The sequence below is a fragment of the Mytilus californianus genome, unplaced genomic scaffold (genome assembly GCF_021869535.1).
Source record: "Mytilus californianus isolate M0D057914Y unplaced genomic scaffold, xbMytCali1.0.p SCAF_5, whole genome shotgun sequence".
NCBI lineage: Eukaryota > Metazoa > Mollusca > Bivalvia > Mytilida > Mytilidae > Mytilus > Mytilus californianus.
The window spans coordinates 93,940,273-93,960,392 of NW_026262701.1; the positions used below are offsets into that span (position 1 = coordinate 93,940,273).

General features: G+C 32.1%; 1 protein-coding gene across 1 annotated transcript; it reads right to left on the minus strand.

Moving 5' to 3' along the window:
• Positions 1-3,810: 3,810 nt before the first annotated feature.
• Positions 3,811-14,541, minus strand: LOC127700250 (kelch-like protein 24). Its single transcript, XM_052203672.1, has 3 exons — positions 14,398-14,541; positions 9,259-10,128; positions 3,811-8,614 (listed from the first exon to the last, which is right to left on the minus strand). The coding sequence occupies exons 2-3, from the start codon at positions 10,125-10,127 to the stop codon at positions 7,666-7,668; spliced, it is 1,818 nt and encodes a 605-aa protein (XP_052059632.1). The 5' UTR covers position 10,128; positions 14,398-14,541; the 3' UTR covers positions 3,811-7,665.
• Positions 14,542-20,120: the final 5,579 nt, after the last annotated feature.

Below are 20,120 nucleotides of genomic sequence, written 5' to 3' on the forward strand. Positions count from 1 at the left end.
TTCAAGATTATGAATATATGTAAAGTACAAGTTTATGTTTCTTAACTTGTGTAAGTAAAATGCTGCAAAAATTTATGGTGCCATGCTTTGAAAATTTTCTCTTCAAATAAAACAACAAACTAAAAATGATGTCTAGATGAAATTTGCTTGACGTTTATTTCATTTGTTATCCTTAAAGAAAGGTTTAAGGTTTGTGTTGCCTTATAAATCCTTAAGAAATTTACACAAGGTTTTAATGACTGCAAATTACACAGTTTAGGAAAAAAATCTTTATCATATATTTACCAGCTTCATGTTGCAGAATGAGAATAAACTGCTTTGCCGAGCGCAGCTGGATACGACCGCAGAGGTCCAACCCTGATCAGTTGGGGCAAAAAAGGACACAATATTCCCCGTACGAAATAAGTAGTAGGATTCCACCTAAACACTAGTAGGAATGTAGTAGGAATCCACCTAGAATCAAAGATTCTATATAGAAAGTAGGTGGACATGGAAAATGAACAAAATTCTGACTGGATTTTTTATTTTCTCCACTTGCAAAATCCTACCATCTAGCTGGAATTTTAAAAGTCTGTACGGATTTTTTTCTGTTTTGAAAATCTTAAGTGGGAATTTGGACAGAAAATACGATAAGATTATTCATTTTCCTTCTACAAGATTCCTACCAGAATTAATTTAAAGTTACTAGAAAATCTTTATACAAAAGTCATGGAATCTTTTTAATTATCTTAAACTGGATTCTTGTTTGCTAATGACACAAATTTTGCTGTGTTAAATGCAAACAAGTTCCAGTTCACAAATTCAAAAGCTTTAGGGTAGAAGAATGAAAAGTTGTGTTGGAACACAATATGCTGCAAGGGTTAAACAACTACAATATTGAAATATGAGAAAATATGGCTCATGTAGATTGAAGGTAAATTTTATACTTTTAAGATGAAATTGTTGATCTGTTTGCCAATATATTTAGTAATTAGTTAATTCAACAATAGTGCATAATTTTACTTATTAATTTTTCATAACTCTTTAATTTCATCTTAGAATCAACATTTTTGCCCATCTACATATATGTTTGGATATATCACAGCTTCCTCGTACATTTCAAAAGTCAACTTTTTTTAAATGAATATATTCCATGCATTTCCTTTGTTTTTTGTTGTTGAGATTCAAACTTAAATGATTGACCCAGTTGTGTATTTGTGAATATACACTTACATTTTGTATATTTTTAGATTCCTACTAGAAAACATTTTTTCTATGTGGAATTTTGAAAAATTCCTGCCAGGTTTTCTAGTAGGAATTTTATTTTCCCGCCAAATTATTCCTGCTAATTAAAAATTCCTGGTAGGAATATACAATATTCCTACTATGAAATTCCTGCCAATTTAAATATTTCAGCTATTTTCCGTGTGGATTCCTACTACTGTCTGACTAGAATATCACTCTTTTCTGGTAGGAATTCAATGCAATATTCCTACTATATTCCGTTTACATTCTGTGTGGAATATTTCATACAGGTCAAGCTTGATACAGGTCTGAATTGGGATTGTAATTAAAAATTTGACACATTATAGGTTTCTGACACAGAATAAATGTACAGTAGTCAAAGAACTTGAAATTGGTTATTTGATTTGAATTTATATTCAATTGAAGATTTTGTGCAATACACTGTGCTGTTGCGCAATACTTAGTAAATCTGTTTTCAGACTATATACAAAGAATTAGCAAAATAAATTGTGACCCCCAATTTTTCTTTGGAAAATTGACAATTTCTTAAATCTTGAGGAAAAAAAATTGACCCCATCCCAGAAATTTTTTTTTTAAACCCCCCCCCCCCCCCCCCCCCTTTTCCAAAAAAATTATTTGAAGAAATTTTCTTTTTAATTTCTTAAATTTTGTGGAAAAAAAATTTGCCCCCCCCCCCCCCCACCTTTTCCAAAAAAAATAACATTTGAAGAAATGTTCTTTTTGTAAAATGTGGTTCAATTTAAGAGACATTAAACACAATTTTAAAGGACACTTAAACACAAGTTGTCTGAAAACTAGAAAATGCTTGTTTTAGACCCTTTTTGGCCCCTAATTACTGAACGGTTTGGGCAATTACCCCCAAAATGAATCCCAACCTTCTACTTGTGGTATTGAACCTTGTGGTACAATTTCAGATCAACCAAAATACTTATTCACAAGTCATAGTCCTGAAACTAGAAAAAATGCTTGTTTTGGGCCCCTTTTTGGCCCCTAATTCCTAAAGGGTTAGGACCATCACCCCCAAAAACAATCCCAACCTTCCTTTTGTGGTATTGAACCTTTTGATTAAATTTCATAGAGATCCATACATTTTAACTAAAGTTATTGTCCAGAAACCAAATGTCTTCCGACGACGATGACGTGATCGCAATATACGACCCCAAAATTTTTTTGCGGTCGTATAAAAATTGAGGTCAGTATATTGAATAAACTTTTTGAGCAATTTCCATATGCAATGTTTATAGACAAAATATATGCAGACATTTTGACTTTCATAGTGCTTTTCTGAATTTTGACCAAAAGTTTTAGGTTGCTGCGAAACTAAGGATGATCTTGAACAGAAAAATATCAAAAAAATACTTTGTTATTTGGCTTTAAATTATTTTTAATTAACTTATCTCTAAAAAAATGTATAGGAATGTTCAATGCTGAAATGAAATCATCTTTAAAGTAAAAAATTATTAATATATATATTATTTTGGTATTAAATTAATATTAAGATCCATTTTGTTAGATCTGGTGAACAATTTATTTGGCAATCACCAATGGCAGTCAGCAGGGTTTAAGAACATCAGTTGTTCGACCTGTTAGTCAAATGCGTTTGTTAAAAAAGACTTTTTCACTTTTTTTGGTCTTTTGGAAATTGTTGTTTGTGCTGTATTTAGACCCCTCTACCAAGAAATTTGTTTTACATTCACACGTATAAAAATTGCGGTTTTTATCCAACACAATCATAGGTTTGAACGTTGTTTTCAATTTAGACATTTATATATATATATATATATATATATATATATATATATATATAAATGAATCATTCTATAATATTCTTAATCACAATGTCCTCATAAATTTTCTTAGCCCAAAAAACATTAATTTTATCAACAGGTGGGACAAGTAAAAATAATAAACAACATTTAGGAATAGAAGTCTTCAGTGACACACACTAACAAACATTCTTTGTGACTAGTATGGCACTTTTAATGTGGTTTTACGATAACATTTGGATACAACAAAGTTTTAAATATTTAGAATAGTGATTGTAGTTATACTTCAAAGTCAATAGCCATAGACAAAAAAAAAAATTGTTAACAATTAGGAATATATTACACCCTGATATGTAACTTAATAACAATTGTAACTATGATTTACAAATACAAGCAAGAAAACAACAATTAAGTTTTCGTAATAGAGTCAGAGTTTTTATAGATAAAAATTACTTTTTGATGATAGCTGGTGAATGTGATCACTCTAAATATATATTAACAAAATAAGAGTTACAGACCCAAATAACAAACCAATGATTTTTACAATACAATCCCTTTGAGTTCGTGATAATTAACATTATAATACATGCACAGCGTTATGCAATAAATATTTTAATATTCATCACCTACAATTTTTTGATATATTTTTCCATTAAAACTACAATTTTTCCAAAAAATATTGTTGGATCATTTAAGTATCAGACTTGTCACAGGTGTACTTTTTTATTTGGTTATATTTATATTGTAAAGTGTTTCAATTTTATGATGATATTTATAAACAAGCGAAAGGTTTTTTCCCCCTGAAAAATGGCTATATGTTTCAACCAAATTTAAATATAAAAACAAATTCATATTCACATCATGAGAAAACAAAAACTACTGAAAATAAAATTATGGCAAAATCAACAAATTTATACATTAAACTTCACTTTATTTTGCCTTTTAACTTTTTTGTTTCTAGCATCACTGATGCATCTTTTGTAGATGAAACATGCGTCTGGTGTACAAAATTATAAGCCTGATGCCTTCAAAATAATTGTTCGAAAAAATCTGTTTTTGTATGAAATAATTAGTAAAAAATTGTAGTTGCAAAATTCTAACTTATGCTTATTGTTTTGTCAGAACCCCGTATCCAGCTTATCATTATGATAATAGCGCTTGCAATTTCACGTATCTGCCCGACTTTGTTTCCCTTTTTCATGTAAAATAATTTAATTTTCGTGTCATGCTTACAAAAAATCGGCCAATCCCACATCATGCTGACACCCCAAATGAGACCCACGTCCTACCTATTCCCATAATAATAAAATACCTTAATTTACCTAACTCTCAAAATCTACTTGCAAGCTAACCTAAACTTAAGTACAGGATTCCATACAGTAAATTAACATAAGCCATTAAAAACAGACCTGAAGATAAGTTATGATAAAACAGACTGAATACAGTATAACAATGGACAAACAATGGTTTTCAAATATAAGGCTTACATAATTGAGTGTTAACCTTGTGCCATATGTATATAGAGATGGGTATCTATACATTACACATTAAACATTAACAGTCCATGCAAAAACAAAGGTAGGTCGGGTGTCCTCCTCCATCTTGGATTGTAAAATTACAGAAAACAATCAGTCTGGATCTTAAATGAAATGTTTAAATTTCAAGTGAAGAATGTAATTCATTTGTAAACATTTTCAACCTAATGAAGGAAATTATGTTTTTTCAACTAATTTGCATATTGATATCGTAAAATATCAGCTGCGAGTTGCAATATGAAGCTTTTTGTCGAGTGAGCGCAGCGAACGAGATAAAAAAGGCTTCATATTGTGTCGAGCAGGTGATATTTTACAAAATCAACATGCTTACAACCAGATAATCGATTTATCAGGTTATATTTGTGTATTTTGCATGATAGAAACAAGTGTTTTCTTTGTTTCACCAGCAAACCGGTAGATGACATGATAAGTTCGGGTCAAACTTATCAACGTCGGTTCATACATTATGACGTCGGTGATAAGTCTGGGTCAAAGTTATTAAGGCCGGGTCAACGTATTTTAAGTCACAAAGCTGTGATATGCAATTTTATTAAGAGCTGAGCAGAGTGATACAGATATAGGGTCGACCGATAACTCAGATAATCTAAACTTTATAAAGGAATAAAAGAATGAGTAATGAATTTACCTATTTTGTTTTGTAGAAAGAAAACTAGTCCTGTGACCTCAATTTTTCTATTTTTTTCTAAAAGATCATTATAAGAGTTATTGTCTCAAATTTTATCTTAAAATTCAATCTTTCAGTTTTCTTTTTATCACACAAAACTGGGTTTTCTATTCTATAATCTATACAAAATCTGGCAATTTTGCACAACCTGTAGCTTGAAAAAGCCCTGTGACCAACACTCTTATCATATATCGTTTACAATCATGATAATTAAAAACTACATTTTGTCAAATTATACAATATTTCTATCAATTTTAATTTAGACCACCAAATGTTCATCAAAGTTTTTTTTTAAATTCAAAAGAACATTTGACTACTAGTGATACCTTTAAACCTTCATAAAATGGTCAATAATGGGAAAAAAATTGCACTTCATGAAAACTAAGCTTTAAGAAAGCAAAAAAATATAAATTGTATGTGATGACTCCACTGCAGTGGCCCACTAACCCAACCATTATAAACATCTCTAACCTTGTTATAAAGATATTTCTCATAAATACTTTGTTCACATATGACTCATTCATTTCAAGTGAAAAAGAAAATATCTATATGGTCAACATTAGCACAAATGTACTTAATTAAAAAATAAGAAAATACATTTGAAATATAAAAAGATGCTAAGTGAAAAATGTACAAAGTAAGTTTCTGATTTTATGAAATAAGTCAAGACTGACAGTTATCTTGCATGTTACTATTAAACTAATGTAAATTGTGGGTTATTGTGCATTTATAATCCCATTTATTCAAAGTACAGAACACGAAAAAGACTTCGAATCAGTAAGTCGAAAGTGATTGAATGGGAACATGCACATTATAAAAAAATCACCAACAAAAAAATCCTCCAAAATATATGTTCAGTGCTTTTTAGGTATAAAGCATCTTAAAATCTGAAAGAATAAGAATGGTGATCCAATACGGGTAATTTGATACCCTTTTTTTTCATTGTGAAATCCTTCTGTAAAGTACATCTCTATCATATATAATGTATAACCAAAAACATCTCAATCATGAACATTCCCTGAAACTCTCTAATTTTGCTGCTTAAAAATTTTATTTATACTCAACAGTTTTCTCTCAATATCATTTTGTAGAACTGAGGGTGATCAGCATTTTCACTTAAACAATAAAAATATACTTGTGTAATTGAAATAATAAATCCCAAGGTTATGGATGAATTCAGCTGAAATTTTTAGCACTTCCCAGCTTTACTCCCCCAGTAATATATATTGCACTTTGGTTAAGAAATTTAGTTCTGTGATATCACAATGTCAAAAAGCCAAGGGAAACACTACCAAGCAAACAGCCATATGATTAAACAGTTTTAAAGGACTCATCATTTTCTAAGCACAAACTTTCATGTAAACTTTAAGTGCCAATCTGCCTAAGAATCAGGCAGTGGTGAAAACATGACAAACAAAAACCCACTCAAGTTAACATTAAAATATGTTCAAAATGTATAATGGTGAACGAATATAACATTCGTTTCCTTTTCCTGTTCTGGTAATTCAAGATATAATTTGGTTAAAATGCACTAGAAATTAACAATAAAGTGGAGCTTACTCCGTAATTTGTTATCATTCTAACCAAAAGTTACCTACAGATTTTTCAAATTACCAGACATGAAGAAATGAAAGACCTACCATTTCTAACTCAGGATGAGGGTATTTTCAAAATAGGATGGTTAGGTCGGTGGGTTTTTTCTGCCATGTTTTAATTTTTTTCAATATTGCCTGATTCTTACAAAGACTGGCACTTAAATACATAACAAATAAATACCGTTAAAAAAAATATACAACTACATATCACTGTAAATACATATATATAACCTGACTATACAAAATAAATGAAAGACATTATTGTGTACTAACAAAATTTTTAACATATGGCCAGACTCAAAATTATTTCTACTTGCTACAATTTTGAGTCCAATAAGCTGTTAATACATATATATAAAAATAAAAACACAAACATAAAATAACAAAACAAATAAATAAAGCCAACCAAATGTCTCACCTCTGACAAAAATGTTGCCATTTCACATACACGACTTTATGCATTTAAAAAAATATCATTCTGTCCACAAGCTTGCATTTAAATGTAAAAAATTATGCATAAAAACACATAATTTCATTAAATTTAATGTGCTTGTTAATATTTTTTATATAAACATGATAAATACAATATTCAAAATTCGTCTGACACATGTCTGATTTATTTTGTATATTGCATTCATTAACAGCTTTCAAAATGTTCTGAAATTGATTTGACACATGTCAATGCATATACAAAATTGTTGTGTTTTCTTTGTATGTTTGAACCAGTAATATTCACTTTTTATGATATCACCATGTGACAAAATCTGAAACCAGAGAAGATATTTGGTTACAAAATATATAAGTTAGACAAAAACAACATCAATTTCTCTAAGTAAATTTCATACATAAAGCTCATTGTTGAGAAAATCCTTGTTTATAACAGCCCTAATGCATCCAAAACACCAACGTGCAGAGGGCATTTCAAGGTCATTAAATAGATCATTTGTATCACCTTTGTCATGAATATCAGCAACCATGATATTTTTGAGTATTGTGTTGTCTGGTGTCTTACCACCCACTAGTAAGATGTGCCCACGATACTGCACAACTTCAAAATGATGTTGACTAAAGTTTGGTAACTTACAAACAAGCTTCCCATGGCAGGTGGTTGGTGCATTGGGTGGTTCAATTACATTACTGTCTGATCCACTTGAACTTGTCCTTAATCTTCTTGCTTGAAACTTGGTTATGATGTTCAATGATGAATCACAAAACTGTATCACTCTCCCATCAGGAGCCATTACATACACTGCAGTGTCCAATGCAAAAGTTCTGGTCAATCTGCAAGAAAATGGCAAATCTCCACAAACTGTAACAGTATGGTGTCGTGTGTCAAAACATTGCACTGACATTGTGTCTTTATCTGACTCTATAATTCCACCAAAAACATATATCTTTTCTCCAATGGCTGCAGCAGATGTTGACCTCACACCTAAGGGGAGATCACCCACTGTTGTCCACTTGTTAGTCAGCAGGTTGTATTCTTCTATGTTTGTCATGGCAGGTATGACCCCGTCCCGTCCACCCAGAACAAAGATAGAGTTGTTTACTGACACCATCACATGACCACATCTACCATTGGTCATCTGAGGACACACCTTCCATTTGTTCTTGTGTGTCTTGTATTCGGCTAGTCCTTGAAGTTTCAGCCACCCACCTGATACAAATATACTGCTACCATATGTACATGTAGCAAACTCATAACCTGGATCATAAGGCAGAGATGGCAGGTTAAACCATTTCTCCTGTTGAAAACTGTAACATAATACCTCCTTTGTTGTCTGGTATCTAGAGATGGAAATAAGATAAATAATAGATTACAATGTGAATTTTTTTTTAATAATCTAATTCATTTAAATTTTTATTTCGCTATACTTTTGGTCCTTTTTGGTTGATCAGTTCTTCATTGTTTGTATAAGATTTTGTTTTTCCAATATTTTGGCCTTGAGCATCACTGTAGAGACATTTATTGTCGAAATGCGCATCTGGTGCAGAAAAATTGGTACCATTAATGTTATTGATACAAACAGAATAAAATATTGCTGAAACATGCATCATCTGATTGAAAGACATTTTTGCATATTCAGGACAAGGACATGTTATATGAATTTATAGGACCTGAAATGATAGTGGATCCTTAGAATAGAAATATATTTTGCCTGCTCCATCCAGCAAAACAACCTAGTAGGGAAGGATTAGAGTCCTACATAGGCCATATACAGAACTCAGGAGTTGCTGGTTTCTTTTTTTAAGGTGCATAATTTTTTTGAAAGAAAGGACAATCAAAAATTTCATGACAATATCTTAAACACATAGAAAGATAATTATCTATCATCAACTTATAAAGGCATTCATTAAATTTGGTATTGAAAATGGAGTACAGTACCTGGTAGGGCTAACATTACTGATTAGTACAGTAAACCACAACTAACCTTGGTGTAGTGGACAGCAATCCACCAATAATAATAATACAATCATTGGTTTTACTATTGTATCTGTGCGTTGACCTGTGGGAGGTAAAATCTTGACGCTTAGTAGGGCAAGTATGGTACTTCATGGCTTCCTGTATCACAGTTTTACACTCAGGATCATTTTGTAGGTAATGATTACTCTCAAAAGTATGGCACAAATAGTTTGCTGATAATAGAGGAAGTCTGAGAACTTCTAGAATTGTTCCAGCGGAATGTTGACGAGATTCTTTATCATGGTTGATCCACTCCATAGCCATGTCACATACAAGTTCTTCCGATTGAGTGATTAGATGATCTGATTTAATTATTCCTACTAGTTCGTCCAGATCTAAATTCAGAAAATCTTCAGTTGTCGATATAACTTGAAAGTTTTCTAAAATAAACATGAAGGATGTTTGTTTGAGTTTTTCACAATTGTGAGCTTGAGCTATTTTCCAAATGCCAATACAGTTATCCGGTGAGACCTGTGTTAACAAAAAGTCTGCGCAAGTAGCTTGTAAGCATGGAATCTGCATCAAAGATGCAGCTCGGAATATCATCTCAGCATTTTCTTCTGAAACAACATCTTTGCCAGTATACAGGAACTGTAATATTTTTTCAAAAATTTCTGCTTCAATATCATATAACTTGACCACTCCATCACGATTTTCTCTCATGTCATGGGAAAACATGGCTTCAAAGTATGGTGACATTGCACTGAGAATAACTTTATGACAATGGAATGACCGATCATCAACAATCACTTCTATATCAGAATGCTGTCCTGTTGATAGTAAATTCTCCAAACCATCTGTCAAGGTATCCAAGTAACGCATTTTTCCTGGTTCCATGCTGAAATATAAAAAGACAAGTATGATTTGCAGTATTTGCACAGTAAAAACTAATACAATGAAACAAAAATTAAAATTTGTTCAAATAATTGTATATATGGTAATAGTAACAAGAAAATTATGCATATATGGAAGTAAAAAAAGAGAGGACACCAACGGGGGCTATCAATAACCATAGGTCCAGTAAAAAAAGACAACACTATGGCCAAAAGAATAAAAGAATGTCCCCTGCGTTGCACATTTTTTTTTATCTATCCAAGGTATAAGGGCAATAACTAAAAAAAAAACATTTTTTTTTTGTTCTTTAAAACAATTTATAAATATCTTACGAGAAATGGAGGCTTCATAACAAATGCAATGCAATTTCCGTTATAAATAATTTTTCCAAGGGGCATAACTCGTTAAAAATATTTTATCAGCTCTTACTTTCGAAAGTGTCAAAGACATTGCTGATATAAACCAATAATGTAAGTTTCATAAAATTCTGTATACATGAGAGCGCTAACAATGCAATTTTCCATATAATCAATATTTCCAAGGGACATAACTCTTTTAAAAATAATTGATCGGCACTGATTTTCAAATTTGTCTGAGACATTGATGATATAAACCTATAATATAAATTTCATGAAAATCTGGCAAGAATTGTACACATGAGAGTGCTAACAATGCAATTTTCCATATAATCAATATTTCTGAGGGGCATAACTTTTCTAAATATAATTGATCGGCACTGATTTTCAAACTCGTCAAAAACATTGCTGATATAAAACCTATTATATAAATTTCATAACAATCTGGCAAGAATTGTACACATTAGAGCACTAATAAGGCAATTTTCCATTTAAATAATATTTCCAAGGGGCATAAGTCTTTTAAAAATAATTGATCGGCACTGATTTTCGAATTCGTCAAAGACATTGCTAATATAAACCTATGACATAAGTTTCATAAAATTCTGGGAGGATTGTATACATGAAAGCGTTAATATTGCAATTTTCCATATAATCAATATTTCCAAAGGGCATAACTCTTTTAAAAATAATTGATCGGCACTGATTTTCGAATTCGTCAAAGACATTGCTAATATAAACCTATGACATAAGTTTCATAAAATTCTGGGAGGATTGTATACATGAAAGCGTTAATATTGCAATTTTCCATATAATCAATATTTCCAAGGGGCATAACTCTTTTAAAAATAATTGATCAGCACTGATTTTCGAATTTGTCCAAGACATTGCTGTTATAAACCAATGATATAAGTTTCATAAAAATCTGGCAAGAATTGTACACATGAGAGCGCTAACGATGCAATTTTCCATATAATTAATGTTTCCAAGGGGCATAACTCTTTTAAAAATAATTGATCAGCACTGATTTTTGAACTCGTCCAAGACATTGCTGATATAAACCTATGATGTAAGTTTCATAAAAATCAGGCAAGAACTGTACATGTGAGAGTGCTAATGAGACCGGACAGATGGACAGATGCCGGTATTTCTAGGTCCCTCGCAACACGTTGTGCGCAGGGGACAATAAACTGTTTACACAGAGATATGTCTTGCCTGTTGGCATAAAATTCAGAAAAAGATAATCTGATGGACAGCAACATGATTTATTATTTCAGTCGCTGGACCATTATCTAGTAGGCAGGGCCTAAAAACAATTGTCATACTGATATGGACTGATAGTAATGCAGCTTCATACAAAATATCATTGATCTATCACAAGTAGTTATTATCAAACTGACTTAAGCAAAAAACTTAACATTGAAAATTGCTAATTAATTCAAAGTCACTGGAGCATGACCTAGGGGGCAGGGCCTGGAAATAGTGGTCAAACTGATATGAACTGATAGTAATGCAACTTCGTACAAAATATCATTGATCTATCACATAAATCAAAAGTATTTCCTATCAAACTAGCTTTAGCAGAAAACTTAACATTGAAAATTGCTTATTAATTCAAAGATGCTGGACCATGACCTAGGGGGCAGGGCCTTGAAATAGTCATCAAACTGATATGTACTGACAGTAATGCAACTTTATATTAAACATCAATGATCTATCACAAGTAGTTCCTATCAAACTAACTTAAGCATAAAACTTAACAATTGTTGACTGCGGCATCGCCGGAAATGCAATCCCTATGTCTCGCTTTCCGTGACTTTCATCGCAGGCGATACAAAAACAACAAAAAGACAAACAAGTATTATAAGCCTTACACAAATACAATATTTTATCAATGATTGTATAAGACATCAGTCATTAACCTTTTCTATTTTTTTTTTTCGTGGGAGGGGGGGCGCGAAAAATAAAATACAAGGTTTTTCATTTTTTCCTAAAAAGAGTTTCAAAATGGAATAAAAAAAAATGTTTTCCATTGAAAGTAGGAAAATCATCTGTTCACAGTTAAGAATGCTAGAATGCTTTGTTTAGTTCTTGAGATAAAATTTTTAAAGGTTAAACTCTCATTAAAAAATAAAAAATACTAAGCAATCCAGATAAAATATTTGAGGCATGTTTTTTTCCCAAAACTTGAGAATTTCAGGGGTTGTAAAAACAGATTACTTTTACAATTTTTGGAAAAGCATAAGGGGAGATTATTTATACCTTGAAAAAAAATTGCATCTCACTGACAGTTGTCCCATTTATCTACCTACATGACCTATATATAAATTTTAATAATTGTATGCACATGTATTTTGTTTATCTCGTGTATAGATACTGGTTATCCCTTTTTTGGCAATTATCACAGTCATGTATTTTCACAAACATTTCCAATGGCACAATGCTTATGCTACGTACATCACAGTATAAAGAGCTGATTGTACAATAATATCATTTATGCCAATTAACCTCTGGTCAACCGCCAACAGGTAGAACTCATTCATAAAAATTGTCCTATACAGATGACTAAATCTCCATTACAATTTGTTTGTTATGTGTATTAATATGTATTTCAATAATTTCTGATAATCTGACAGTACATTTATGTACAATCAAATTTAGAGTTTTTTCTGTGAAAAGATGTGTAAGTATTTGTGAAACAGTTTTTTTGTTCTTTTTTTGCTTGTGTAATTAGCATTGTTATTTGGGTTAATATAAGTTGAGAGTTTATTTCATAATAACCATACACCTTGGGAAGCGATTTCAATTTTGCTTTGAAGGATAATATGGAGAAAAAAAAAACTGCCCCAAGCAAATGTCATGGTCATTTGGACTAAACTGTAATATTAATTAACAAGATCATGAAGATGTGGTATTATTGCCAATGAGACAACTACCCGCAAGTTGAAAAGACCAAATGTTATGATTTAAGCAACTTTAGGTCATCAATAATGAGCAAAACACATGTCATATAGTCAAAGAGGGGCGAAAGATACCAAAGGGACATTCACAAACTCATGATACCAAAGGGACATTCAAACTCATAAGTCGAAAATAAACAGACTAAGCCATGGCTAAAAAAGAAAAAGACAAACAGACAAACAAAAGTACACAAAACACAACATAGAAAACTAAAGACTGAGCAACACAAACCCCACCAAAAACTGGGGGTGATCTCAGGTGCTCCCGAAGGGTGAGCAGATCCTGCTCCACATGTGGCTACCGTCGTGTTGCTCATGTTAGTACAAACCCGGTAATAAGTCTTATTCGGTAGGTCAACTGTTAAAGGCTCATGTTTGACAAAATGTGAAACAATTCAAATGGAAAAAACAGCCTGATTTATGACAAAACAATAAACAAAAACAAAAAACAAATATGACAGACATCAACCAAAGACAACCACTGTAATACAGGCAAATATAGAATGTGACGAGGTTATATAGACATTTTTGTGAGCACTTAACCCTCCCACTTATAATGGAGTGGTGTAAGAAACAACATAAGATCAGTTGGAAATGGCTCTATACACCTTATCGCTATTTGTCCGCCATTACTGGACATCACACAAGTTCCTGTAAAATTTTGAGGTCATAATAGAAAATATCTGACGCCACAATGGAAAAGTGATTGTTGTATGACGTCAAAAGTTCGAGCGGGACAGATTCTCAGGTCAAGCGGGAATGGCGATAAGGTGTATTCATTAGGTTGACACAACGCACAAATACAATTAACATAAAGACAAAGACACACAATATGGATATAAGAGTTTTCAAATTACCGAAAGCTGGTTCAAAGCCAATAACAACTAATAAATAAAACATGTTCTCCCAGACTACGTACATTATCAATGAGTACACTACATACAATTTCTTTCATACCTAATGTCAATTCCACATGAGCTCTTAGAGAGCTATATATGGACAGTTTCTTTATTATGCGTCTATCTAATATTCAAGATGTTCAAGAGATTGGAATTTAAGTGGGTTTTTCTGTCTTTCATGCCTTTGTTCCTGATGGAAAACCAAAATAATCAACGTCAAACAAATGCTTGAAATATATGGTCATTTCAAACGTTTACAGTACATAGATTTATTCACAGTTTGTACGCTTGTCAATCGAACAATAGCTTTCTCTACAGATTTTAATATCTCTTATATTACGACCATTGACAAGCTTTTCATTTATTTGTGCTATTGAAAAAGAGGTGAAAACTAAGAATACATTTCCTGAAATACTGTTATCTTAGACTGAGCATGGGGACTTACTTAGACCAGACTTTTTATATTCATACGGCCTTGGAATAGTATACGTCAAATTATAATGGCACTGGCTACGATTACCCGCAAAAAGAAACAATAATAAATAATTATTGTTATTTCCGAGACTAATTGCTGAGATGTATTTTCGGAGACGGACCCGTTTTCATACGGAAATTACAGGTAAAATAATATATTTTTCATTGTGTAATACCTTCAGTTATTGTTACCCGCAAAATATCATTCAGGCATATGTGTGAGCCAAAATTTGTTTTACCTAATATGCATACTCATACGAGGTAGAGGGGTCATCGGACAAAAACTACCGAAGTATTGTGAGCCAAAATTTGTTCCTGTGAAAAAAGTTCCAGTGGAACTAATATCACAGGAAATATGTTATGGGAGAACTTTTTTCACGGATAGTTTCTATATAATTTGTTCCATCTCTATAAAATAAGTTCCACACTTTACCTGGTGAAATAAGTTCTGGATTTGGTTAAATGTGTTCCTTACCTAGTGAAATAAGTTCCGGGTTTGTGAGATTTGTTCCTTACCTGGTGAAATAAGTGTTGGTATTGTGAGATTTGTTCCTCAGCTGGTGAAATAAGTTCCTTGTTTGTGAAATATGTTCCACTGGTTAAACAAGTTATCTTATATACTGATTATTTGTCACCAGTGAGTTTAAAGTAATCATTCAAGTACTGTATAAAAACATGTATTATATATTGATAATGTAATAAATCAAAAGTGTAAAATCCAATTTGGATCCTGTGAAGTATAGCAAATGTTTAATAAAATATCAAAATGACACTTAAGAACCAGAAAAGAGTAGAATAAGAAAAATCATTCAGAAAACAAGAATGTGTCCATTGTACACGGAAGCCCCATCCGCACTATCATTTTCTATGTTCAGTGGACCGTGAAATGGGGTAAAAACTCTAATTTGGCATTAAAATTAGAAAGATCATATCATAGGGAACATGTGTACTAAGTTTCAAGTTGATTGGACTTCAACTTCATCAAAAACTACCTCGACCAAAAACTTTAACTTGAAGCGGGACAGACGGACGAACGAACGAACGGACGAACGGACAGACAGACGGACAAACGAACGAACGGACGCACAGACCAGAAAACATAATGCCCATAAATGGGGCATAAAAAAGTATTGTTAAAGATGAACATTTTTACTAATTTAAAAAGGACAAAGTGACTGATCAATTATATTAAAAGCCATGAAGAAACAAAAGACACTCTTTTGAAACTGTACATGTGCCATGACATAAGTACATGAATGACTAGAACACCCATGACAGTTAACAGGAAGCAAGAAGGAATACCACATAAAACATAAAAACAAATTATGATACATTTCCGATGCCTTTTTTTCTTTTCTTCATCCTATAGTTAAAGTCATGCCTTCAATTGCAAATGTACCCCATTATTTCACTTTTTTAAAACTTTTAACATTGGAACAAAACTCATGGAGCTGTAATTTTTGTTCCGGAACTTATTTCACATTTGGTAAAAAAATTAGTTCCGGAACAAATTTTACAGTGATGGAACATATTTTCTGTGATATAAATTCCGGTGGAACATATTTCCTATGACATTTGTTCCGGTGGAACAAATGTCACGCCGGAACAAATTTTTTGTTACATGTGCACTGGTCTAAAAAATGTTTGCCTTGTGAGCAGTCTGTGAAATGATAAATTTAAACAATTAAATTATAATGTAAAGCAGGCTTAAGCATTAACATTATTAATCTTATATAAGATATATTGACCAATATGACGTTTATTTTTGCCATAGGAGGTCGATTAAAGAAACTCACTATTAGCAAGATGATGTTAAATTTGTGGTCCGCAGTGAAAAATTTATATCTTTTTAAAATTTTAATGATAAACTTCAACAATTCTAAGATGCAAATTTTGTTCAATTATATAGAAGAAGTTCTTGTAAAATAGGAGCACAGACCAAAGCAAAAAAAAAAAAAGATTTAATTTATTCTGAATTGAAATATTCATGCAAAACGTCACCGTAGGCTACCTACTGGATGTGCAGGAAGTGCAACCAAAATAAATAGCTTTTATTATGTATAAATGTTTAAAAAGTTATCATTGCGATGATCATTTAATAATATTCTATTCATATACTATTTTTCAAATATGTAAACCGAAGTATATGGGGCAATGACACGAAGACAATAAGTATCCCGATGCTACACACAAAAAAGACGTAATTTACAAACGTTAAATTTTGCGGGTAACAATAACTGTAGGTAACACTACAAATAGTTTTATTGTTACCTGCAATTTTCGTATGAAATTGGGTCCCTCTCCGGAAATACATATCGCCAATTAGTATCGGAAGAGACAATAAATATTTCTTATTGTTACTTTTTTCGGGTAACCATAGCCAGTGCCAATTATATGAATAAATATTGATATATATTATGTCCCACATTCGACATGCAATAAATATTGAATAGTTTTTATTCAGTTTATCAGTGCGAAACAGTTATCACAAACATACATAATCAAGTTACAAATACGGACAGAAGCGGATTTAGAGGGTTTTTCAGGGGGCCCGGGCCCCCTCTTTTGTGGAAAAATTTGGTTGATTATATAGGGAATCACTGGACCATGACTGGAGCGGGCCCCCTCTTATGAAAATTTCTGGATCCGCCACTGACAGAAGTCCAAGATACAATATAATTATGATTTACATTAGTGGTAAGGTTCCGGTGCAAAAAATAGTTGGCATGCATTTTGTACAGCCGGACACACGGACACAATAATAAATTATAAATATTGTAATTCAGTTTAAAGGCTTAATTTAATACAAATGTCCATGTTTCCCCGGACACAAAATGCATGCTAAAATAGGACATATGTAATGATTTATTAACACATATATTCCGGATTCAGTCCCGAAAAGATGTACAAAGAGGAATAAGTCTTATCCACATCACATACTATCTCTCGTCTGTTGTCCACACAACAAGAGTGTTAAAATTCGATATCATGATTATCAGAGCTAGGACATCTTTGCAGTGTGCTATTGTAAAATCGCCTGTTAAATACTAGTATAGATCTGATCATCTTCCGATTGAATTCAGCCGGCTAAAAGGTGCATCTCTAGATTATATCTGAGTTCAGTATGCTACAGAGCTTTATTTGTTTTAAAGTTATATTTCAAGTTTTTTTTTAAATCAAACAAGAATTTAAACATTTGGGAAAGTATAAATTTGTAAATATATCTAGCAAAAAAATACATTAAATACACTTATCACTGGTGTGTAAGCAAAAGCAATGCTTCCTATGGGAAATTAAAATTATTCATTTTACGATTTAACTGATCAATTCCAACAACATTCTGGTTGTGAAAATAATCAGGCTTTCTTTGGTTACTTCGATTTTAGAAAACCGCTATCAACATGTACGCCAGTATAACTGCACATAAGCTTCAAATTAAATTTGGCCGTTTTCAAACATACCAAGTAACGAAAGAATGTGTGCATAATGCTCCTCTGGCAGTGTCGAAAATGAAATAACTTGAAGTGCCAAATCAATTGAAGTCGGTAAATCTGATAGAATTGTTCTCTTTGACTTTGTTACCAAAATGTTCAAAATTTTTCAATACTTTACCATCAACAATAAATTGTTTATTTATTAAGGAGTTGGAAAATTTCTTAAAGATAAGCACTATCTGTTAATCAATCTATTTTTTCATGATAGTTCTCTGAGGGAATTTGTGTCCATCTTAATTGGGGTCCCAGTAGGGCCCTTTGGTCGAAAGGCCGCGTTTAAAAATTGCCTCAGGTCACAAGTCACTTTAAAGCAAATTTATAAGGTTACTGTTGAATAATAAATTTGTGTTAAAGAAGTCAGACAATGAATCCAGATAATTGCAGTCCTAGAAGTCTGATACAAAATGCATGTCCTCGAGTCGTTTGGCAGTTTCCAAACCCACACTGCATTATCGGCGTTTTAACAAAAATTAAAAAGCGGATCTAGGATTTTGAAAAAGGGGAGGACGTCAAAAAGGCAACGTTTATGACTACGACTTATAAAAATTATATGCATTAACTTTACATGTAGCTCCATAAGGGGGCGCCACACGCCCCTAAATCTGCTTTTGAACTCCGTCATAAATTAGTAAAAAAATGGATAAAATAATATCAAAATAAAAACTTACCAAGAAACCTTGTTGACGTAGTATAATTTTGATAAAACGGGTCATAAGGACATTTAAATTTTGATGCAATATGTACACATAATGACGTAAAGATGTAAATCATAGAAATATTTTACAAAAAAAACCTTTGGGGAAAAGATACGGTAAGGTGAAATAGACCATTATTTTTCCTTACACAACAGGTAAACGTTTGACCTGTAGCAAAATTATGGAATACACTTTACATATAAATGTAGCTGAAACGTAAATACAACAATGTAGGAAATGCCACGAGGTTTAAAAAATAATTGCATGGATCTTTAATTTGTTATCAGCACTTGATTTTTTACCATATCCAGGGGCGGATCAGGAATATTGAAAGGGGCGTAATTCCATAAAACTAAGACCATGTTAAATGCCGAGGAGAAAAAAAAATTTATGCGGCAAAAAAAGATGTTTTTTTTTCGATAAAAGAGGGGTCGAGGACGTACTTCTGAATCCGCCCTTGATATCCTCACAGTTTTATTGTTCATACTTTCAAAAATGTACACATGGAATTTCAGAGGGCGGATCCAGGATTTTGAAAGCGTAATTCCATAAAACGGATTATATACCGGATTAAAAAGATTGGGTCGATTTTATGCTGAAAAATCATATAAATCGTGAAAAACATGATATAATAATTACAGGATGCTATTCTATTTTTAGAAGCTTACATACAATCACTATGAATTTATAGATCTTCCCTAACATTGGTAGGTTGATTTTCTAGACACTTTATAAATACGTCCTTGTTTAATACCTACGAGAATTTAACACCTCCCGAAACGAAAACTGATTTGTATCAGCTATAGTTAGAGGAAGGGAAAAGGCGTCTGCGCAATGCTAGGCGGTGTTGTCGTAGAAGCGAGAAGTGAAACGTACAGGTTCCAGCCCCGTTCGGGGAGAAAGAAAAGAATCAGATCTACTCTAACATTGTTAGGTTGATTTTCTAGGCACTTTGTATATATAATAATATATGTATATATATTATATACAAAGTGCCTAGATGTATATATACATAAACACAGATTAAACGTTTCTATGTCAGACGAAAAACAGTTATGACACTTTGTAAGATACATTTTAATAGTTTCACCATTTTTTATACGACTGTCATACAAGCG